The sequence below is a fragment of the Haemaphysalis longicornis genome, unplaced genomic scaffold (assembly GCF_048455015.1).
Source record: "Haemaphysalis longicornis isolate Haplotype H1 unplaced genomic scaffold, Haemaphysalis longicornis Haplotype H1 scaffold_2, whole genome shotgun sequence".
Classification (NCBI taxonomy): domain Eukaryota; kingdom Metazoa; phylum Arthropoda; class Arachnida; order Ixodida; family Ixodidae; genus Haemaphysalis; species Haemaphysalis longicornis.
Window position 1 is genome coordinate 175,767,819 of NW_027526295.1, and position 24,738 is coordinate 175,792,556.

General features: G+C 44.5%; 1 protein-coding gene across 5 annotated transcripts in view; it reads right to left on the minus strand.

The window, feature by feature from the left end:
• Positions 1-1,100: 1,100 nt before the first annotated feature.
• The window catches only part of Cask (peripheral plasma membrane protein CASK), a 708,589-nt gene continuing 684,951 nt past the window's right edge, over positions 1,101-24,738 (minus strand). For all 5 annotated transcript variants that reach the window (XM_077698713.1, XM_077698712.1, XM_077698711.1 and 2 more), the window contains 6 exons: positions 24,173-24,311; positions 22,419-22,568; positions 21,797-21,877; positions 20,994-21,196; positions 17,157-17,237; positions 1,101-7,746 (listed from right to left, as the gene is read on the minus strand). In XM_077698713.1, coding sequence (XP_077554839.1) covers positions 7,567-7,746; positions 17,157-17,237; positions 20,994-21,196; positions 21,797-21,877; positions 22,419-22,568; positions 24,173-24,311 — 834 coding nt within the window. In that variant the 3' untranslated portion in view covers positions 1,101-7,566. The remainder of the gene's footprint in view (positions 7,747-17,156; positions 17,238-20,993; positions 21,197-21,796; positions 21,878-22,418; positions 22,569-24,172; positions 24,312-24,738) is intronic.

Below are 24,738 nucleotides of genomic sequence, written 5' to 3' on the forward strand. Positions count from 1 at the left end.
CACATTTTAAAGTTGTGTTCTGTTCTGAAACAATACATGCTCCTTTGGTGAAGTGACATGCTTGCCATTAATAGATGAATGTGCCTCTCGAAAGATCTGCAATGTGTCCAGGGCAGCTTTACAGAATTATTTATTGCTGAATAAGAGCAGTTTAAATGACAGTATACAAACTAGTCTTTAAAAAACAGATCGAGATAGCTCTCACCTTTTGTATGCCACGATACTATTGCCTTTGTAGGGAATGACCAGCCTTAGAGAAGTGTTTGTGGGACGAATAATTTGATTAAGAAGGGACACTGGTCTTCATTTTGAAGTAAACTCTGTGAAACTTGCCCGTTTTGCTAGTTTTTTTCCCACTGATTTGAAATATGCAATCATTTTTTCAGCTGGTCAGTTAGTTCCCAAGAAACTTAGAGATAATTATCCATTTTTGGTCAAACAATAGACAAAACAGTGTTGGTCATAAAACTGCTAGATAGAACAACCTTATATTTTCCAATATAAAGTTGTATATTTATATTTATATTTATATTTTCCAATACTATGAACCCCGATGAGTGCAATAATCGAAGCAGCTTTTTGATGCATTGCTTGGAACTAATTTTACAGCTCATTAGACTTCAGTGTTTGAAATGGGCACTCAAAATGGTTCCTTGCCACTGGTGCCACCAAGGTTTAATGAGCTGTAAAATTAGTTCCAAGAGATGCATAAAAAAACTGCTTCGATCATTGCACTCATCAGGGCTCATAGTATTGAAAATATAAAGATCGCAGTTTTATGACTAACACTGTTTCGTCTATTCACCAAAAATGGATAACTATCTCTAATTACCTTGACCAATTGAAAAAAATAATGGCATATTTGAAATCAGTGGGAAAAAATAAGCAAGACTGACAAGTTTCGAAGAGTTTACTTGAAAATTAAAAGAAGTTGTTTTAAGACCAGTGTCCCGTCTTAAGGGAGAAAATTGTACCATTACTTGAATTACGAGCCAATGTGCTGATTGACGCTGCACTCTTTCAATCAATTTTCAATCGATGGATGACTTGTTTGTGCAGTACGCATGCAGGCAAAAGACTGTTACAACAGTACACCACAGTTGTAGTCATTTCATTTATTCAATAACCCACGAAGTCTCTAAACTACGTCAACCCTGTAGATTAGGTCATATGCAGTATGTGGTATATCACACATGTGATGTAAAAGGCAGTTTCATTCTCTTATTGGAGTTCACGTGATGAGCACTGCCTCCCATTGCTGATGAATGATAAAACCATGACTAGTCACGCAAACCTTGAATTGCTTCTCTAAGTAATGCACCTGCGTTCCTTACACTCGGTCGATGTGGAGAAATTACGCTTGACTTCTGTGCAAGCTTTGAACAGTATACATATACGTAAGTGCTTACGTGATGTACCTCTAGAAAAGCTCGAAACGTACAGAGCTGAAAAGGTAACAGAAAAACATCACCAATAAAACACACACTCGGAAGAGCGCATTATATCCACTCTTAGTGTTCAAGTTCAAAATATTTTTTTTGAAAGTTGCCACTTACTTCTATGGAAAAATTAAAAAAAAAAAAAGGAACAACCAGGACTTAGAATGTCAGTTTAATCTTTTCATGCCACCTGAGAGTCATCAAGTTTGGGTGACTTGATTAAGGTTTGTTCTGTAAAACTGCACAACAATAAAAGCCATAAAAAAATAAAGCCACTGGCAAATGTCCCACAACTGCACAGTGCAAATTTCAAGGGGGGGGGGGGAGGGAATTGCAAAGAAAGCTGTCGCTACATTTGAACTGTTTCACACTGTTTTGGAAACCGTCGCTGCCAACAAATGTCAACAGACCCAGTTAGGACAAAGCGCTGAGATCCAGAAAAAGTAGGAACCACGTGAAAATGTTCCTCAACTGGTTATTCGTGGCCCTCCCATATCAGCCCAATAACATTGGAAGAAACCTAGTTATGACTGCACCCTATCGCACTTCCGGGGTCAACGTCAAATGTTGTATTTCTAGAACAATAACAAACTCATTAACATTAACAGCAGCAAAGCAGGTTTGGATTCCAAGTCAACAGAATTTGGGCAAAACTCTGGCTTCACTATTGTCCTGGAAATATGAGACGTCCTATAGCGCTCTCTGTAGTAGTGCTTTACAGTGGTGAGAAGGGACGTTTGTGGGAACATGATGCCCAAAATTCGTGTTTTTGTGTCAGAAAATTTTGATTTGGAAGATGCACCAACAGCAAAGGGAGCACCTATATTGCTACTTACAAAGGCCTTTGTCTCCATAGCAATGCAAAATCTGCATATTTTGTAGCTGCATATGCATTACCACATTTAGAAAGAAGTGCCTGCATTTTTTTCAAATCCGTACTTTCCTAATAAAAACACACAAAAAGGAGAGAAATAAAAGCAGTGTTAGAAAAATTCTCCCAATTTGATATCATTTCCACGTGTAGTTTGTGCAGCTTTAAGTTGAATACAAAGAATGAGAGAGAGAGGGAGAGTATTCGTTATGGCTTTCTCTCCCCCAGGCATCTTTTATAGGTTTTCCTATGAGGGACTCAAATTTTAGATCATTGAGTGTGATAGCTAAACATCCTGTAAATCGGTGTCTTTTTAGGTGGCTCCCTTAAAATTGAAGTGCATCCTTTATATTATGCATAGTGAATGTGAATGTGCTTGCAAGGAGAGATATTTTGGCACATGTCAGTCAAGCGACCCAGTCTGAGATGCACAACTGGCAACAGAAGTTGCACGGAAAACTAATTTCCCGCCAGCTCACCAAAAACGTTTGATTTTGACACTTTGAAACAACTCAACATCTCCACAATCCCTGTGGACACAAAAAGCCTCGGCTGCCATTCTCGGAGAGACTTAAAAAGTACGTGCCTCCAAAGCTGGCTTGCAATGCCGTTGATTGCACAAATCGGCACCGAACCAAACGACTGAACTGGTTCACAACAAAGCGGGTATTCGTAAGTAACAGTGAGGAACGGCTACCAAACATAACATCATTTTGTAGAGAAATGGATTGCCTGAAGTGCCGGGGCACAATTCTGAACACATCTCTTTCTGCGTAACATAAGGGGAATATTCGAAATTGCGTGAAATAACAACGTGCAGTACTACAGAAGATGCCGCGAGCTTTGAACAACGTTGCGTGCACTGCCAAATGTGTGAACAGTGACAAACCAACATGATTTCTCTGACAGCATAGCGCCAGCCTCTCAATTCCGTTGGCATCGAGCAAAGAAACGGAGGCATGGGAGAGCCCGCATTCACTTCAACAAGGAACACATCATACGTTCAAATAGGAACGAAGGCGCGACGTAAAAAAGTAGTACAGATACCATTTCTGTGCAAGCAGTTCTATAAATGAGGAATGCTGAAAGTATAAAAACGGGAGGTCTTTGCTGACAAACACGTTGCAATGAGTGACGCGAGTCGTTGCACTAAATTATCTAAAACCAAACTACCGGCGTATCCTCCAGCAGCTATGCTGGCAACATATAAAATTACATGAAGTATACAACACACCTGTAGAGATCAGGCTGTCAAAAAAAAAAAAAAGCACGAAAGAACAGCAGGAGTGTGACTGGAGGAAACAAACAAACATGAAGTAGTACTAACAATAAAAAAAGCAAAAAATTCCCCGTAACACCACCGCAACATTGAGTGTGAATAAGACATCGCTGAGTTGAAGCCGCTAATAACAAAGCTGCCAAAAACGGCGCATCATTCTGCAAAAACTAGAAGACTGGGCGTCACACCACCCTCCTCATGCAAACGCGCACCTTGTAAGGAACCAATAGCAACAACCCCGGAGAAACGTAATTTCTGAAGAATGACTGACATTCGAAACAACGTGTTCGTAGTACTGTCCCCAAACCCCGTATGACGCAAAAACGACGGTAGCAACAGTGGGAGAGGATAAAGATAACACGTCGGCAACTTTTTGATATGTAGCAGCAGTGACTTTTTTCGATCTTTTTGAGAGCTAAAAACACCAAGCGCCACTTCGTATCTCCCTTCCTTCCGCTTTTTGTTTTCTTCCCTACAGCTAGCCAACAGATTTGCAACAACAGACAACAGTGTATTGTGTTAACCTACAAGAGTTTCAAACATGAAAGTGTGCTTTGCGCCCTTGCACTGAGCTGCCATGTTCAGAATTTCGCCAAACCAACACCAACATTTCAACCGGGCTGCTGCGTTTAAGGTATATTATTATTTTGTACATGCTATAAAGAAAAAAACCCTAACACTACAGACAGTATTAAGGCTTCATGCACACCACACTGCTTTTTGCTTTTAGAGAAGTGGTCTGCTTTGTACAAACTGGCAAAGAAAGGCAACACTTTTTCCCACTGCAATGGCAGATTTCACAGGTTAAGAAGCAGTTCCACGATTCTGCGGGGATCCTTAAGATAAGAGCACTCTCGTTTTGCAAGCTAAGCTTGGCTGAATCTACATCGATGGCCGTAAATTGACCTTTCACCTTTCTCTCCAATTCCAAAATGAGCATAAAAATCCAGCTTGGTAGCCATGTTGCTGATTTCACAATCACTCCCACCACCGCCATACTTTTCACCCAGAAAACTAAACTGTGTACCCATGGGCTAATATGCAGGAGAGGAGAACGTTTGTAATTATTAATTGCTACCACTAGTTTGCATAGTTCTAAGAAATGCTTATAACTAAAAGCAGATTTCATTTGTATCATAGCTGCAACAGCCTAATTACAAACGGAATAAAAACCAAGCCAATGTGCTTGCAACAAAAATTGCGTAACAGAAATGCCTTACTCTTTCAGGAAGCAAGCAAAACGCTTCATAAACCTCTGAACCGCCACCCGTGTTACATGGACATTTGGCCTACACCCAAACAGCATACTGCTTTGCTGGGTCAATATTGCACGTAGCCCTAAATGCGTTCACTGACTCTGCCTTTTTGGACAGAGCAGACCACAATGAACCATGTACACAGAGGAGACATTTTTTTTCTGGCGCCCGCGCAAGGACAAATGGTACAATCGTGATGAGAATGCCGTGATCCCTGAACGCGAGCTAGTCTTCTCAAATGAAAAACTGCCTCGCTCTTTCACCCAAAAGAGAAAATAAAAAGATGACACAGTTGGCAACACACTCCTTTCTGGAAACAGCTGTCCCCTTGGAAGTAGAAGGAACACTGAAACGCCACGGCACCACGCACACGATTAAGACATGATGCACCACTACGTTTCCAAGCGTCGATGTTGACCCACTGCCTCGAACTCGCTGGTTGTTCGGCCAGGTCAACAATGACCGACGAGAAATAAAAAAGGAAAAGTTGGGTGGGGGCAGGGCAGCTTTCGTTTCCTCTTGCACTCCTTTCGATAAAGAAGTCCACAAAGTCACCTAGAAACATACGGAGGCACTCTGGTGGTAGCGGCGGTCGGGGAATAGATGTTGTTGCCCGCACTGTCTTTCTATTGCAGCAGCACGCAGTTTGGCGGACTGGCCACGGCAGCGCACGGTGTCGCAGAAATGCAACGCTTCTTCGACCCACAGCCAAGCACAAGTGCCGGCAATTGCCAGTCTGGGTCCGTTAAAATGACAGCGCGGATGTGCGCTACTGCTAAGGACTGCGCAAGCATCACTTGCTTCGCATATATCAGTTTCATCAATGTCTGACAAAAGTGGCTGAGAATGTATATTGTTTAGTTTGGGAAGGAGAAAAACTAATTTGTTTGAAATATGCACTAGCAAGCTTTTAAACTAATTTAACCCTATACATCGAAAAAGCTACGAAAAGGTGGTCGAGGCATGATGCACAACCGCCCCTATGATAACTCAACACCAGGCCGCAGCTTTCTGTCACAGAAATACCATTGTAACAAAAAAAAAAAAGGTGCTTCAGCATATCAACTTACGAAAACAAAATAGTTTACCTTTGTGCATGGGAAATAAACCTCCCAACATGAGGAACTACCATAACTGACTAGACATGCGAGTTAGGGACCAGTTGCTTTAGAGAACTGCCTAAAGTGCACATCAGAAAAGAAAGACTAAAGAAAAAAAAAAAGGAAGCACTGTTACCAGAAATTAGGATTCTCAATGCCAGCTGATTTGCACGAACTTTGATATTCTAAATTCCAAAATAGTGGAGTAAAGCCAAACACTTTCAGTGCAGCATACAATGCATGCAGTTTGAAAGGGACCTACTGAATAGAATGTCTCCTGCAGGAACTAAGGTTACCAGAAAGCCCAAAAGGGCTTGCCTGTAGAAATACAGCCAGTAATGAAAACCACCTCAACTTTAAGGGTGCCAGCTGTACGCGAAAGAAATACTGGGAAGTAGCTGATGCCACCAACAAAGTTTCTTGCCGACAACCTTACTACGTTCACTGGAGCAAAAGAAAGAGTTCAAAACAGCTGGTTGTTGTTTGCTTTGTGAATGTTTGTTGAAATATGTAGTAACTACGGACATCTGTAGCAGGGGCTTTCTATTACTAAAATAATACAAAAAATACGTCAAAGTGATTGCCTTAGGTGATGACAATGATTGTTTGAACGGCTAAAAGCCTCATTTAGAGGACAACATTAAACACGAATCTGGCTAAAAACCTCCTCTCTGCATCGTTTGTCTACTATCATCATATGAAAGGAGGCTGTGACGTCGGAGGCAGTATCACAGATACAAGGGGAGTCATGATCAGGTCTGAGTGCCGTGTCACCCAGCTGCCTGTTCCCCATTTTGCTGTGGTGGGTGATTTCCTTCGTCTGAATTCTATAAGAAGCCTAAGAATTACCTGCGCACATATACGATGCATGTGAAACTGCCAGATAGCAAGGTAAATCACTTTGATAGCTCCTTTACGCTATTTAAACTTTTGCTGTCAGCTGTACGAAAAGTGCCACAAGATCAGCTGGGTACGCAGGGATTTTCAAAAATTCTAAAATTATCGGATTAACCGCTTAACTGCATCGTGCAGTCATAAGCAACGATTACTTATATTCTAAGAACACACCAACAGAACTGTACGTACAGTACGTTAAATAAAATGCAGCAATGAAAATCGTGGTCTTCGCCACTTAAGCGCAATATAAGTACACGAACAACGAAGGACTTTATCTAAACTTCGACCAGTTACACCTCTCTAACCCAGCTCTGAATCTCACAGGCGAATATTTTTCCCCACTGTTAAAATGGAAGCAACTTCACCCTCAGCCAGTGACCACTCAACGAAGCCAAACATCAACAGGACCGAAAGATGCATCGCAGCAAGTGAGAAAGCATGTTTCTAAACCCTATACAGATAAGAAGAAAAATATGGGGGGGAGAGGAGAGCACACTCGAAGAAGCATTGCATTTCTGCATTCACGAAGCGCCCCTGCCCTTTCATCTGTTCTCAAGAGCAGAGCCGCAGCCAGTCGCCCGTTACTTCCGTGCATTGTCTCGAGAACGCGAGAGTGGCACCACCTCAGTGTTGTCAGACCTGGCTGGCAGTGCGGGGGGAGGGGGCGTCACCGGCGGGGGGTGCCGCCGCTGTCCCTCCTCCTGGGCTGGTGGTCGGTGGGGTGTCAGTACACCCAGGAGACGGGCACCCACTGGGGCATGTTGTCGAGGGCCTCGAGGGTGGTCTCCAGTGTGTGGATGGTGTCCTCAATGTCGTTGTTCACCACCGTCAGGTCGAAGAAGTGCCCGTACGCCTGCCGCAGGAGGTCGCTCTCCTTCGCCAGCCTCTCCAGGCTCCCGTCCACCTGCGAGGGGCCGACTCAGGTCACCTTTTCTGCACTGCCCTCCTCCATTTTAAGAAAGGGTGCCATTTCAGACGCGAGATTCCGTTTCCTTGTAGGTACAAGTGTGCCACTTGATGCTTGACGGCTTCCCCTTTGCAACGGAGTGGCGTTGTACAGAGGGCAACACGCTTGTCTATAACACAGGTTTCATACTTATAGCCTAATCTAGCCTCGGCCGAAAAGCATTTGAAGAAAACTACTGCGTCATTCTGAAGTCTTAACCATGTATTTTGATTTCAACGTTTTTTGTGAAAAGTTTGAGCCCACAGTTTTGAGAGGTAACTAGTTGAAGTTGAACTCAGTGTTCTAGACAAGGGTGTTGCGCACTGTACAGCGACCTTAGTCGTAACGCATTGTACAATCATCTTACCAAAAAATAGAAAACCCATTATGGAATTTTTGTGCTAGTGTGACTTCTATGTTCGCATGTCTTCCCAGATTCTTCTCTGCTCTTTTCCCACCAATATTCTAACGCTCTTTAACTAAGCTCTACTGCTGTCCAATCCACTTTTCTGTTAACCTTAAAGCCAAGGGCTTCCGGAAGCTGGCTGTATTTTTCACTGAGGACTCGACGGGTACCTTTGCACTCTGCTACAATATGTTGCATGATTTCTGGCTCCCTGCCGCAACCTGCGCACAGTTCTTCCTGTACCGGCTTGCAGAGATTGTCCGCAAACCCGCCCGGGCTTCAAAAAGCAATGCCCTCCCTTTGGTACTGTTGAAGAACTTTTCCCTCACGATCTCCAGATTCTGTATATATTTAAACACATCTTTGCATCCATCCTTTTTTCTAGTTCGTTGTCTCTGATTCTTTCACTTCATTTTTTATTGCCTTGGTTGTTTCCCCTGCGCTTCCATGGTTTCCTAGACTTAGTCCTGAGCATTCCGATTCTTTTCCTCCACTGTGTGTCCACGCTTTTCATGTAAAGATATCGTAACACTCTGGCCGCCCATCTCCGGTCATCAATATTTCTAAGTCGTTCTTCAAAACATATTTTGCTCTGTGCTTCTCTCCCTTCAAAGGAGGCCCATCCCATGTCTCCCTGCACTGCCTCACTTGTTGTTTTACTGTGTGCTCCTAATGCCGATCGACCTACCGCCCTCTGATTTTTTTTCTAGCACTGACTGAACCTCCGATATGACACACCCTACCGTGTTTGAAAAGGTGAGTGCCGGTACTATTACTCCCTTTCCAGATTCCTCTCACTACTTCCTGCACGCACCCAGCGCCACCTGATGATGATGATGATGATGATGGATGATTGCTATTGGTTTCCCCTTTGAAGCGGGGTGATGACATGTCATCTTACCAAAAAGGACTAATATAACCATGTTTTACACTCTTAGTTTAATACTAGCGCTGCTTAGGGAAGGCACTAAAGCTTATTAGGCCCGAAATACTTTCTTTTCCCTGTTACAGGGGGTAACTGTCCTAGGCAATATTCCCCTCTCTGCTTTTCGTCCACCAGCATTCTAATCTTCTTTTCGTCCCCTCGACAGCCTTGAAGCAGAGTCCTTCAATGCTTTACTGGTCACGAAACTGCTCCGTAACTCAATGGGAGAGCTTCATATGCTGCGTTTGGCCGCCGCGCGGTGGCGCCACCCTCTCACTGAGGTCACTCCTCGGGCGGCGTTGTGCTGGCTCGAATGGCGGAGCCGCGGCGAGTTGTGTTTGTTTTGTGCGGGAAAAAAAAAATGTAACGTGCATCTCGCGCTCTTTTGATGCGACTTAAAGGAGCCATGAAGAGAAAACACAACTTCGTTTAATTTGAAAGAACTAGGATTCAGTATCTCACTCAGCTCCATTACAGCCACAAAAGATGTTTTTTTAACGAAAAAAAAAGCAAAAAGTATTTAAAAACTTTCAAATTTCGCGCCACAGTGACGTGTTATGAGCAAGAATGACGTCATACGGGCCAACAATAAAATATAATTTTCAGTGCGTTAACTGCACGTTAGCATTCAAGTGTTGCTGTCAAATGGCACTAGAGGCCCCATTACAGACGTCCAGTCATGTGTCATCATGACCGGTGAATTAAGCGGCGGCCAATTGCACAAACAAAATTTCGTGACGTCATAAAAAAGTTGCGGGAAATTGGCTAGGGGGTCGGACTGCTTCACACGTTTTCTTTAATATCTCTGTTATTTGTTCAAAGATTGCGATGATATTGGTATCATTGTTATCGGGACTAAGCCATCTTTTTAATAAATCCAACTTGTATTTTGTCTTCATGGCTCCTTTAAGTAGTGCAACGACGATGCCTAACATGTGTTGCGTCCCGGGATGTCGTTCCTTGTACAACGATACCACAGAAAATGTTTCCTTGTTCTGTTGACTGAGCGACGGGGAGCTGCGAGAGAAATGGAGGCGCACCATTCCAAGGCAAGAAACGGGAGATTTCAGCTTCGATTATAAGTGTGTGACAGTGGGTGGAAATGCGCTGTGTCTGAGAATGGAAAAAGCAATGTACCCTTTTGAGAGCATCGTAGACCTAGAATTGTACAAGGCTAACTTAAAGCCGGATTTTTGTCATATCAGTCAGGTTGTAGCGGTGCTTCATTACCTGTTCGCAAACTTGTATTACCTTGCGCTCAGGCTCGCGTGTAAAAAAGCTTTGAGACGTCCTTGTGCTTTTACTTTTCATATTTCCGCGAATTATCCCTTAGGGTTCGTCTTGTTTGTTTTGTAACCGCGCGTGGCCGATTCTGGTTTCTTATCTGGCGTTTCAACCGGAGCGCCCGTTTGCTCTTTTTGTCGTATGTCCCGTCAAGCAATATTGTTTGATATGAAAAGGGTGCCACCTTGTCGCCAACTTGATTTTTTGTTTCTTCGGATTTTTTGTTTGTTCGACAATGTTCTCGATCCCATTTCCATGGATCTGAAATTAATAACGTTCCGAGAGTAATGCATGCTTAGCAAACGACGCGCAACTCACTTTATTGACGTTCATCTGTGCACGTCACACTGCGGACTGCTTCTTCGGCGTTTGTGTTTCATTCTAGTCTTCTGTAGAACAGGAGCTCGCTAGCTCGCTGCATTCAGAAATGCTTTGCATCGTTCTTGGCTACGTGGTAATATTCTGTTTCCTCCTTGTGCTCCACATCGCAGCGTGAAAAAATTAATTTTTGTAAGCTGGACCACGCTCTTTTGTCTCCCTTCGTAACATTGAATTCTTGTTGCGTGTGATAAAATCAGTTTTATTGGTTTTTTTTTCGCTTCCTGTTTTTGCAAGGATTGCAAAGCGTGGAAGCAGAAAAATACATGGTGCAACATATATCTCTTCGTGTTTTGATTCTTCGCATTTCTGCAGCATTTTTAGATGTTCTCAAGTATGTACCCACTCATTGAAATGACAATACTATTGGGCTATCTCTTTTAGTGTTCTGTGCATTCCAGAGCAATCAACGGATTCATTAAGCGTAGCCTGAACAACGCGTACTTGGTTTCTTTCAGTTTTTTTTATTGTATTATAGATAGGCCCGCAGCAGTCCGTGACTACGCAGCTACCGCATGTGTGGTATTTACATTGCTTTAAGAAAAGAAGAAATAGAGATTTAAAAATCCGAAAACACGACGGCGCAGCGCTTGTGCCAGAGCACGCAGAAGCCGTTGCCGTTCGCGGCCAAAGTATAGGGTAATTTACTACGAAAAATAAAATTCCATTGAAGGCAGGTGATGAATGGACTATTCATCGCTAACTACTACGAAAAAAAAAAAAACACTTAATCAGCGCGCCGACACCAAAAGCAGTGAGCGTTTGCATCCCAAGAGCAGGCCAATACGCCGCGAAAGCGGCGGCTGGATGACCTTCGTGCGGCGGTGGCGCCTGTAGTGGCACGCGCGGTCCCTATATGAAACGAGCGCCGAAGTTTTGTGACCAGTAAAGCATTGAAGGACTCTGCTTGAAGTTAACATCCTCTCTGATACCCTTAAATCTTAGGGCTTCTGGAAGCTCAATATTCCCATCATGTAGATTTGGATGGATACCCTCACATTCTAACACTATGTGTCGCATAGTTTCTGTTTCTTTTCCGTAGACCACACATACCCCATCATTTCGTGAATACTTCCCCACAAAACTCTTAGTTCGCAGGCAACCTGCTCTAGCCTCAAAAAGCAAAGCACTGCCCTGGGAATTATCGTAGAAATTTTCCTTTCTGATGTTCAATTTCTCAGCCCTGTACATCTCTAACGACGTTTTAGCTTCCATTTTTTCCCTCCATTTCTTCGTTTCAATCTGCCTTGCCTCTTTTTTGGTTACCTTGGCTGTTTTGGATTCTCCACTGTTCTTTCTGTATTTCATCGTTAGCCTTCTAGTCTTTCTTAACCACTGCGTGTCCACGCTTTTCAAGTATAGGTACTTAAAGGAGCCATGAAGAGAAAATGGAAGTTGGTTTTATTCGAAAGATTTCGTGTTTTATAGTGCCCCCAGCGCTTGTCCGGATACAAACGGTGCTTTATTCACTGAGAAATTAAACAATTTAGGTTAAAATTTTGATTTTCCCGCTCAATCATGCGTTTTCGTGGTCCCAAGTGACATCACGGGAACCGACCGCTCTGCAGCCTAGAGTACCTTCATTCACGCATCCGCCGTACAGGGTAGAGACACGTAACGCTGGCGCCGCCATGTTCAGTTGCTCGCTCGCCGCCGAAGCAAGTCATTGTGTCAAAACCGCGCTAAAATTATCGCCGCAACGCGGTTTACTGAAGAAGTTTGAATCATATTGTCCGTTTCGCGTTGCTAGGTCTCGTGGGAAACGAAAAGAATAACGCGTTGAGCCCGTTGGCCCAATTGCGGCGGCACGGGACCGTTCAAAGGTTGTCTCCACCCTGTACAGCGGTGTTGGTTTGTTCCCGCGTTTCTTTACGTTCCGTAACCTAGATGGCGCCACCATACCGTGGCAAGCGTTTGGTTTGTTTTTGCCCGCATTTAAACCTGGCTTGTTTTTGTTCTGGGAGAAAATATTCGTTCCCTGAAACAGTGCTCGCTCGACAAATGGGGTCACGTAAGACACCGTTGCTTGCGTCAATCGGCCAGTGTCGTCTGAGACAACCCCAAGCCCCGTAGTGCTGTGCAGCTAAACCAAAGCATGCTGTGCGCAGTACGAACAGCAGAACGCATCAGTACTTCTATGTTTACATGTGATTTCGTAACTTCCACTGTTTGTCCCATCATTCTTATTGCTTTGTAAAGAATGTGCCCTATATTTAAGCGCAAATCGCTCGTTCGTCTAGTTTGTAAGCTCTACCTAATTTGCGTCTGCTTCTGCCAGCCTCCGCCAATCGCAGAGCTTAGCCCATGTGACATCACAGGTTCTGTTGCGGGAAATGAGCTGGTGGGTCGCATGACCATTCCCGTTTTTCCTAATTATGTAGCTTATTTGAGCGAAATTTACGTTAAAAGTGGTGTCAGTATGATTCTAACGACACAATCTTTTGAATGAACCAAACTTGTGTTTTCTCTTCATGGCTCCTTTAAAAACCTTAGCTGCCCACCTTCGTTGATCCATTGCCCTCAAACTCATCTCAAAGCATATTTTACTCTGAGCTTCTCTAACTTCAAACGACGCCCAGCCTATATCTCCCTGAACTGCTTCGTTAGTTGTTTTTCCATGCACGCCTAAGGACCCAAGCCTGAGTCACAACAACAGACAGAAGCGCCCCTGGCTTTGAGATGCTCATGTTCCAAGTGGCAACACACAAAAGAGGCCTGGAATCGTAAATGATTTTCTTCCACTGATTTATTCTTGCATGATGACTGATGTCTTTTGAAAATGGAGGTTGCACTGTGCCTTAAGTTGTGCGGTGTAGATAAATTATGAATTCTTTGATATTTAAGTAATCACTTCCTAATATTTACACGATGTCACAGTACCTTTGTGTCTGCGAGCTGAAAAATGTGTATCTCGTTTTTACTTGGAACGCAATATTTGCATCTGAATTGGTCGTTGAAAGAAGCGCCCACGGTCAAGCAGATAGTTGGCTTTGAATGAGGGAAAACTTGAACCTAACTCATATAAACGCCTAAATACTTTATTATGCATGAAGTTGGAGAGGATTACACAGAGTTTATCGGAATAGCGTTAGTATCAGTACATGAAGAGTTAGAAATATATTGGTTCTCACTGCAGTTTTAGTAGTTTGCTTTTACAGGCACGTCACTCCATGTGAGGTAGCCGCTCTCGCGTGGTGTGCTCGTTGAATTGATTTGAATTTTATTTACAAAGGGTGAACATGAAATGTGAATGGGTATGAAGGCACTGGGAGGTCCCAAGGTAAGATTGATTTAATGCACCGACCCAACGCAGGCGATGAGGCACGCCGTAGTGAAGGGATCCGGATTAAGATTAATTTTGACCACCTGGGGATCTTAACATGCGCCGAAATGTCATACACACGGGCGTTTTTGCTTTTCGCCTACATCACAAAAGTGGCCGCCGCGGCTGCTTTTCAAAAATACATGCAAAAAATTTTCTTCTGCATTTTGGACAAGAACAACCAAATAAAAGAATTTTATTCTTGCGGCCTACGCCATTTTATTGCGGATGTCACACTCATCATACTCCACACGTTGAAATAATGCAAGTAATCACATAAAAGTATGGCCATTTAACCCTTTGAGGGTTTTTGCCGTACGTGTACTGCGGCGGTTTTCCGTCCCGCAAGGTCTTTGCCGTACGGGTACAATTTCGAGCATCCGTTTGAAATTTCGCGCCATATTAACGATGCATGCTCCCTGGGAGATGCTGCCACCTCCTGGGACTTACAAGAAGTGTTTAAAATTTGATTGTGCTACCTTCTTGCGGTGAAAAACAGAACTCTCTGGCTTCGGCGCGTTACGGCGTCTGTACGTGTCAACGCGTTTTGTGGTTTCAGTCTCGCCACGTGATCGCATCGGAGGCGCGCGAAACTTGATCGGCGCTCGCTATCAGGGGCGGGGGAAGTTGATTTCTATCTAGTATATTGGCGCTGCTCTTATCTTGTTTATTACCAACGCTCACTAGGTATTCTTGCCCTCCTTGCTTGGCACTGAAGTAACCTACTCGGAGACTCCGTTGCGGGGGCGGCGGAAGTTGATTTCTATCTATATTGGTGCTGCTATTAGCTTGTTTATCACCGGCGCGCATGAGTTATTCTCACTCTCCTCGTTTACTGAGTTGCCTTCAAGTTCTTCAGATGCACGGCAAAGCGGTGATATGGCCCAACAAACTGCCCGTTCTGATGACACCGACCGCGATGACTCTTCTGACTCTGAGTTTGCTCCTTTCACCGAGTCTGAATCGGAAGACAGTCTTTCTTCGGAAGAAGACAGCTCATTTTCGGACATGCGCTTTAGGCGTGCAGACTGCAATAAGGCACTGTGCGTAGACCCGTGTTTCAAGGGATACCACACTCTGAAATACTATTGAACATTTTTCTGTTCTAAGTGATGCTTACCCCAAAATACTGTTCCTGATAACTTTTTACCATTTAATCTAGGCTTTAGACATTTTGTACATTCTAAGTCTGCAATAAACTAATTTGACCACCAGGGAAAGTTTTTTTCAAAAAAATTCGACCCTCAAAGGGTTAATGCAATGCCTGCACAAGGTGCTGGTGCGTGCAGTATACGCCCCGTATCACGGGCAGATTTGCCCCACACGGTCTGCGGATTTTCACCCAGTTTACAACTTCACTTGGTACTAAAATACTATCATAATCAACGCCAATATAATGAGAGAGACCCTAGAGAGGCCATATGAAGGCAAAATACAACCTTGTTAAATTTGATAGAACTAGCCTTTGGTAACTTACACAGCTCCCTTCCAGTCACAGATGTTTTTCAACTGAAGCAATGCAACAAATATTAAAAATTTTCAAATTTAGCGCCACAGTAATGTAATATGGGCAGGAGTGATGCATATAGTCCAGCACCTAAACGTAGTTATGAATGTGTTAACTGCACGTTAGAATTCCTGTAATAGGATCAATGGAGGTCCCTCTACAATAGCGATGGCTTGGCGATGGCTTAGGTCGTTGGGCGCCAATCGTACAAAACAAGATCCCGTGATATAGAGAAATCGCCGGAAAGTGGGCACGGAATCGCCACTGCTTCATACGCTATATTTGATATCTCGATTATTCCTTTGAAGTTTGCGATAAAACTGGTATCATTGTTGTCGAGTATGCAGTCTTTTTTATGAACCAAACTACCGCGCTTTTTTTTTTCTTTCAGGGGGAGGAGGGGGGGGGCCTTGAGAACAACCTTAGCCCACCCCGAAAAAAAATCCTGTCTATGCACCTGGTTGCCACCTGACCGGTTTCGGACCAACCCGTCCGGTTTTTAGGCAGCAGGCCGGTTGCCGGTCTGTTCCTAAAACCGGCCGACATTGGCCAGTTTTTTGGCCATTGGGCCGTGGTTATTTCTTTTTTGGCCTTTTGTAAGCGTCAATACAGCAACCACAACAATAAACATGTGTTGGCAAGCTATGCAAAGACACGTGAGCAGAGAAAATACCTGGGCGAGCGTGATTCCCGAGATGGAAGTGGCCCAAAGGAAGGAACAACGCAACGAAATGCCGCCGGCGTGGTCAGTAAGTGCGGTTATGTAGCGCAGTAGGCACATTCAGAGCAATAACCAAAATCTCAACCACTTTCAGTACAAACGTTATGTTGATTTCTCTGTAGGAAAACACTACAACAAATGACATTGCATAGCAAAAAAAACTTGGCTCCTTTTTTTCAACACAAATTCAACCTTCTTTATACCTCACCCCTAAGGGCCGGTTTTTCGTCCGGGGAAAGGTGGCAACCACACCCAGTAGCGCAAAAATTTTTGCCCGGCCTGTGATAATTTTTTACTGTAAAGTGTCCTCCTGGATATTCTACACATCCTTTTCAAAAATAAGGGTGGTTTATTATCTTTTAGGTCGGTTTAGGGGAGCAGCGCAGTACACAAACACATTTATTCAGCCTTCTGCAAGTGGCAATGGGTCTATGCAGCTTTGCTAGTCGGGTGTAACACCTGTAATGCCAAGGGCTCAGAAGAGGAAGGCTGCATGCAGCAAGCAGCCAAATGTTCTCGTAACTTTCATTGTGGACGCACTGTGTTTGCTGTATAAACGGTGGAACGGTGCAAGGTGGAAGGGTCAAGGACATTGCGGTAAACTTGCAGCAAAGGGATGTCACAAGTGGGGGGGGGTGGCGCTAGGCTTTGTACTTTGTACGCAGCAATGTGTGGTTCTGCATTTTCCAGCAGGTTTTGCGGAGACCTTATAAGAACAAGTACTTACTTCTTGAGTGCGTTTGTTTTCTAGCCCGCAATCATTTGCCTGTTCTTTCACGTGACCCAATGTACAACATAAAGGTTCAACGGTAAATCCGGACTTACGTCGTGCATAGATGTCAAGGAAGGTGCTGCAATAAAGACCACATATGGTGCATATTCCCCTGTGCGAAGGATCTTGAGTGCCTGGGGAAGAAAAAAAAGGGAGAAAGGAGAGAAGAAGAAATGTACACACAAATTAATGAGTATATACTAGGGATGGGCGAATATTCGGTATTGTCGAATATTCGATCGAATAGCTCTCTATATTCGTTATTCGCTTCGATCCGAATGCAGGTATTCGATATTTTCGAATTATTCGATGCTCCCAAATAGGCAGCTAAAAGCCAAGCTTTTCGGTCAAGCTTTCTGAGAGTTACCCCAGGCTTGGCTCAAGACCCACCAACGCGGACATTTCTATTATCAGTGCCGGCACTGCCGAGTTGCTGCCTTGTCTAGAGGTTCGACAAAGCTCTCGGCCGCCAGCACACTTTAGGTTAAAAAAAAAAGGCGGCACTGAAACGACACCGCTCCGAACATAGCGGCACCCATGGAGGAAGAAAAAGTTAGGAGACGGCATGACGTCACGCAGCTAGCCTTCGCAAGCCCAGCTCCGTTGAAGCCGCTCCCTCCGCCGTTTCTCTTTCTCAAGCCGCCGAAGTCGGCCCAGCACGTGACCTCCATGGTCGGGTGGGCCGGCGGTGGCGGCGGCGGCGGCGGTCTCTGACTCCGGCGCTTCTCTCGTGTTTGGTTGGCGGTAGCTTTTCCCCGTCCTTCCTGCATTTGTCTGCTCGGTGATCTCATGCCCGCGTGCGGGCAGGAGTGCCGCGTATGTGTGAGAGACAAAAGCCGTGGGAAAAAAACTAACATATATCAGGCTTCGCGACAACGGGCAGCAGAGTAGTTTCGAGCAGACGAAATTGAAGAGCTCGCGTCGGCAGCGAGATGGGGTCACGTGGTGCAGTGACGCCTGGGCCGACTTCGATTTTACTTTTTATGTATAGGCTTCACGTTTCTCCGGTAGCGCCGTCTCCTAACTTTTTCTTCCTCCATGGCGGCACCAAGCCAGCAGACTTGTACAGGCCGCCATTTTGAATAGGCATGCTGCCATTTTGAATAGGCTCGCTCAGCGCGGCAGTACGGCGCACTAAGCGAGCCTATTCAAAATGGCGGCCGGCCACTTGCGCTTTGCTTGGCTACGGCCGAGGGTACTAGTGGCTACAATACTTCTTTTTTTAGCGGAGCTTCTAGGCGGCGCTTAAACTTGTGAATGAGCAGCCGGCGGAAACTGCTGCACCTAGAGCATGTGGCGCAACAGGCATTTCTTCATGAAAACTTGTGAATACAGCAAAGGAAAGCTGTGTGTAAGATTTTGCAATAAATGTTCATCTGGTAATAGTTTTACACAATGCTGTGCCTACGTGAGTTCTAATTATTAGAAAAAATTGTGTACATTAGTCAGGTCACAAGTTGCTCATTTGTCTTAGTGATTTGCAATGTGCACTATTCGAACTATTCGATTCGAAATTATTCGACCAAATCACTATTCGCTTCGAATTCGCTTCGAGCCTCAAAATCTATATTCGCCCATCCCTAGTATATACGCACAGAAAAGAAGAAAAAATTCTTTGGGGCACTTAAGTCTGCCCAAAGGAATTCCGTCCCAACGTTTCCCCCAAGGAAGTATGTAGTGCTTTGAAGGCCTGGTGGTATACTTATCAAAAGACTTCTTTACTCCTATGTTATATTCACATCTCTCTCTTCACTTCTGGTTCTTCGTCTTTTGGCATGAATTACAATGACAGGCTTCCTAACTGCTACATTGGTTTGCAACTGTTTCCTCATATTCACTTCTTCGTCTATTGGAGCAAATTACGGTATTTTCCCGATTCTAACACGCACCCTTTTTTGCTAAAAGGTAGCCTTAATATTTGTGTGCACGCTACAATCGGGCTCAAAACCGAAATAGGCTTTAAAGCCGCCCCCCCCCCCCCCCCCCCCCCCCCCCAAAATCCAACTCAATCCAATAAAAACAAGCCATCAACACCATGTGAATGAATTTCGGCGCATTAATTCCTCAATGGCATGCCGCATAACTTGGTCAGCTGTTGCACATTTTTTTGTGCTGCTGCAATTAGCCCATCATGCCTAGAATTATGAAGACCAAGGCACTTGAGATTACAAACAGCTTCAATGCTCCCCACTATAACTTTATTTCCAGCAGCAGCTGGATAAGCAATCTTATGAAGCCCAATCACAGCTGCATATGCCAAAAAAAATCTCCTTCCAGGTACGTGATGCCATGTCTTTTTCATCTGCGCAATACAGTCGGTGTTAAATTATTATTATTATTTTTTTTTTCAAATTTTCCTGCGCGAACTTACCCGCGCATTACGATTGGGGGCGTGTTAAAACCGCGGAAATACGGTACTTCAACAGGCAGACAGAGGCCACTTCCTGGGACAGCTTCCCCAGAATCAGTTCTGCACGGCTGAGGTGCACCTGTTCTACTCCTGTGCCATCACATTCACTTGTCCCTAGACTAACTTCCGTTCCACTGCTGGCAAAGTGCGGAGGTGGCGGTGGTAACGCACTTTGCTCGCACCCTGGATACTCTAGTTCCATTCCTATAGAAACTCAAATGTGCTCTTGATTTACTCTTTACAGCATCGGCCACTTTCTGTGCCAGACAACAACGGACGACGACAAAGACTTTCTTTGCACAATGGGGCACTAAAGGCTATCACCTTCAAAGTAACTCAACTGCCCTCCCTGAGGCATCACAAACATTAGCGCCTGCAACAGCCGTCAATGGACACAGATATCAGCAAAGACTTTCACAGTCTGCACAGGAGTGTTGCTAGGCAAAGCGCATTGCCTGCTACCGTGAATTACCAGTTGGTGCTCTCCCTGCTCAAGCATTGCCCCTCACTTTCACTAGAAGGGGCCATGAAGACAAAATATGAGTTTGTTTTATTCGAAAGATGTTCTGCTTTGTAGGGGAGCACCCAGCGCTTGTCCAGCAGCAAACGATGCTCTATTCACTTGCTGCTTTATTCACTGAGAAATTACACAATTTAGGCCACAATTTCAATCCTCCCATCGCATCGTGTGTTTTGTGGCGTCGACAATGCCGTATTGAGGGAAGGTTTACAAAAAAAAAATAGTACATTGACTAAGGCCGCCACCCATGGAAAAACATTTTTTGTTAGCCTAGTTATTGTCTGCCCTCACAAGTGGCGTAACCATACCGCTGAAGAACCACTATCCGCATGTGGTTTTTTTATCTGGCCCGACTTGCACCTGGCTTATTGTTACAGTTGATAGTAATTGTGTCGTAAAATATTGTGTATGACTCGACAGGGGCAGCATCGCTTATGCCAGTTGGCCAGTGTCATGTTATACAAGCCCAATGAACTTGATGGCTGTGCAGCATTGGCTGGCATACTGCGCACTGTACACACTAGTGCTTCCATATTTACGTGTTCATTCGTAAATTCCATTGCTTAGACCAACATTCTTATGGCTTTAAAAAGAATGGGCACTAAATTTAAGCGCCATTAGCTCGTTCTGCAAGCTTATAATTCCTGTTTACTAGCATTGGATATTGTCAGCGTCAGCCATTCCCAACAAACTGCCTATAATACGTCAAGAGTTTAGTGCGGAAAAGTCACGAGTGAGTCGCATGGCTATTCTCTGTTTTCCTCATTATATACAGCCTGTTTCAGTGAAGTTTGCATTAAGAGTGGTGTCAGCTCTATTCTAACGAGGCAATCTTTCAAATGAATCAAACTTGCATTTTGTCTTCATGGCCCGTTTATTAACCAAAATGACTTGCAATTTCACCGGTGCGCGTACACGCCCCAGCCTTGAAGATCCACGTCATGGGAGCGTGACACCCACCTGTGGCTCGACGTCGAGGATGGCCACCTTTCCCTGTGCGTGGATCTTGCGGATGGTGTCCAGCTTGGTGCCGTACATGGCGTCCTCGTGGGTGCCGTACTCAAGGTACTCGTGCGACTCAATGTCCGACACCATCTCCTCGTGCGACACAAAGATGTAGCTCCGCCCCTGCTCCTCACCCTTGCGCGGGGGACGCGTCGTGTCTGGAGGGGGGAATAAATAAATAAAGCCGTTCCACTCAATGTGAAAGCTGGCAGAATTGCAGAGCAGGGATTCGCCATAATGGGGTGTAGCACCTCACTGCTACCACCCAATGCAATTCAAATTTCCTGCCTTCGCAGAGCCCACGCACTCCCTGCCTGAAACTGCACCAGTGGGAGTTCTGCCATTTTTGTGCTTGCTTTTCCTCCACACACCGGCGTTGCACCACCACTTTTTTTCATTACTATCGTAAAAACCAACCCAACAAGCATTTCTAAATAAATGATCGCGGGCGCTGCCGTTTAATTAAGTATATTTCGCATCAAATCTACCTACAGTTTTCTTTGCGCTAAACAACGGGGAGATGTATGACGAGCACCAGCAGTTCACGAGTTTCGAACGCTATATAAACCGCTTGGCTTTTGAAGCCTCTGGGTTACGCCGTGATGACAGCTGCTACGACAGAACGCCGTGTGGCTCTACTTGGGTCCAGCGAGCGAGCTACGACGACAAGGCAAGCCCCTAAATTGCTCTGAACTTAAGAGGAAGGTGGCTCTTCACCGGAAGACGACAGGACGGACGACACAAGAAGAGACACTCACGTGGAATGGGATATGCATATTTGTTCGGATAGCTGGCAATCAGGGTGTTCTTGATGTGCCTTCGACCTACTCCATGAGCTCCTGCAAGGACAGTGGGGAACATTTTCCAACTTTTGATACAAAAAATTACCCTTTGTTTTGGAATTCATTTTCACTGAACATTTTGCAACACACTCAATTACGCACAGCAATATGACCCTTACACTGTCAGCTGAACTCCGCACTGCCCGAAAATGACCGTTTTTTTTTTTTTACGACGTCCAGTGTTATCGGCCCTTCCTCACCACTTGTTACCACATGAAGCTTGCATTGTTTACTTCATTTCCTCCTGACATGCATGAATATTGAGCCAAAAGCTTTTGCCATGTTGCAGCTGCCATATGTTGCCTTTGGAAATTTAGATCCATTTTGAAATCCTCTTTCAGCAGGCTATGTAGGTAACTACAAGAGGCTACTTGCCTAGAATTACTGCAAGACTGTTTACGCATACTGCAATGTGGTACAAATAAGTTCAAGCTGCTCGCACAAGTAATTTTCTTGTATAATTAACTAGGTGGTAAAGAAAAAATAATAAGTCACTCGAGATTGTGGGAAGGGCGAGTTTTTCGATTCGCTCCCTTACCCAGCAGGACAAGTGTCTTGCGGTGGAAGGCTGGGAGCCTGACCACCTCCTCATAGGTGACAACATCTAGCTGGTCGAACGCCGCGTTGTGCTTGGCGAGGTACTTGTCCTTGAGGTGCTTCTTCTTGCGCCCGAAGATGGAGCAGTTCACTGCAGGGCACGGCACAAAAGGAACAGGTGAGGGAAGGAGAGAGGGGGGACAGCGGAAGGCCAGAACACCAAAGTGAATATCAAGCATTAAAAGCCCACAAGCATGCATTAAAAAAAATTCAGCGTTTATTCCTTTCTAGAATATTTAGTAAGAACGTCAGAATTTTCATGGGAACTTGTTTCTGGCACTCCTTTTGATGCCCAACTTTGGACAGATTCACACTTTACAAAGTGTATTTTATTTAACTTACTGAATACATGTAGTAAACATGAGATAGATTCAATTGTTGAAAGTTTAATCCCTTAATCTAATTGAGGTGAAATGATAGCCTCCGCCCCATTGGATGTGATTATTAGAGACCAGATTTTAGGCAAATACCTATTTTGTTCCTTGCGCTCCTGTCACCTAACTTTGATATATAAGCACAAATTAGATGTTAAGCAGGGCTTTTATGGTGTTTCTATAGTTCCTATAAATGCCTATTTTGGCGTTTGTGTCTAAATGACTATAAGTGCCTAAAAATGCCTATTTTCAAAATCGGCACCTATATGAACACTACTTACTCCAACTTTTGCTTTTGAGAGCAGTTGGAGATCAGAATTCATGTGACTGAGCAGCTAGCATTGACTGTTCGCAGCTCTATTCCAGCCTCTAATGATTACTATATTTACTTTATCTCTGAAAAACTCAACATTTCTAGTCCATATCCTTGGTCTGAGTTACATGAAGCTTCGTGATACATGTGCACACATACAAACATCTCCTCGTCCGCATGATCCTACTATTTATTCTCCCTCTTAACAATCTACCCCAAATTGTTTCCAGAACTAACTATTGTAACTGTCCTGGTTAGCACAGAATTTCCCCAAATTATCACACTCCCTTGCTTGTTGAAAATTCTAAGAACAACTTTCAGCGATGTAAATGTTTACTTTTATACCTTGCTGCGTCTTTTCCCCTTGAAGTTACAGCACAAAAATTACAACTCCTTTGATAACGCTTCTTCGGTTCCGCCATGTGACAATTAAGACCTCGTGCGAGTGCATCCCAATTTCCTTTCCAGAAATTGTAGGTCCTCGGTCATTTACATGTTCACCATTCAGGAATTGCCCTGAATTTTTCTCTTCAAATTCCTAAAGAAGAATGAAACTTATCTATACAAACTGTGCTTTTAGTTTCTGCCGCGTGACATTCACGCTATCTTCGATGCAATTCACGCTTGCTTCGAGGGAAAAAATTTTTTTTTATCCTTTCCAGATACCATGGCTATGCTGTTTCAGAGGAATTAGGCATGCGCATTCTAAGAACCAGCGCCCCTGTTAACGTTAGGCCTGCCACGTCTTTTCTCTTCTAATTACAGCAGCAGAATGAAAAATACATACTGAGGGCCTTTTAGGTTCTGCCGCGATACATTCACGCTTGCTTTGGCGTGTCTTTTACTTGTCCTATCCTGAAACCGTGGTTACATGTTTTTAAAGGAACCTGGCACAAACATTCCAAGAGTAACCTTCGGCCACGTCAATGTTCACAATTCAATGCAGCCAAATTGTCCTCGGCAGCATAAAAAAGCATGCCCGCGTAGCGCACGAAAGGGTCTCCCCACCCTGGTCGTTCTTGGAGTGCTCCATGGCGATGCAGGCCATCCGCCACTCCTGGAGTTCGGGCGAGGGAATGAGCCCGGCCGTTCCGTCGGCCGTCTCCTTCTTGGCCTGCCACCAGTTGTGGTCGTCCTTGCTGATCACCTGCCAATTGAGCCGGAGGGAGGGAGGAAGGGGGAGACGCACACGCACGCACACACAAACGTTTCTTTCCATCACACACTAAAAAGGCACGGTTGTCACAGCTCTGAGAGAGGGAGGGGAAGCGTCCTGGCCATGCTCTATGCTTCCATTTAGATTGGGGTCAATTTTTTTAAAGTGAACGGCGAGGCTGGGGAGCAAAAAAAACCTGATGAATGGGACCAGATTCTGAGAGAAGAGGCTTCTTATTCCTGTCCGGTCTTTTGTTCCATGCGGCTTACTACTGAAAAATTTTACCTAGGAGCTGAGCTACAGTAGAATTTTAGCTCTGGTGGAATTTCTGGTTTATCAAAAGCACAAGACTTTTAATTAGTTACGTTGTCTACAAGAAATACTGCGCGTGCACATATTTCTGAGTGATAACAAGAGA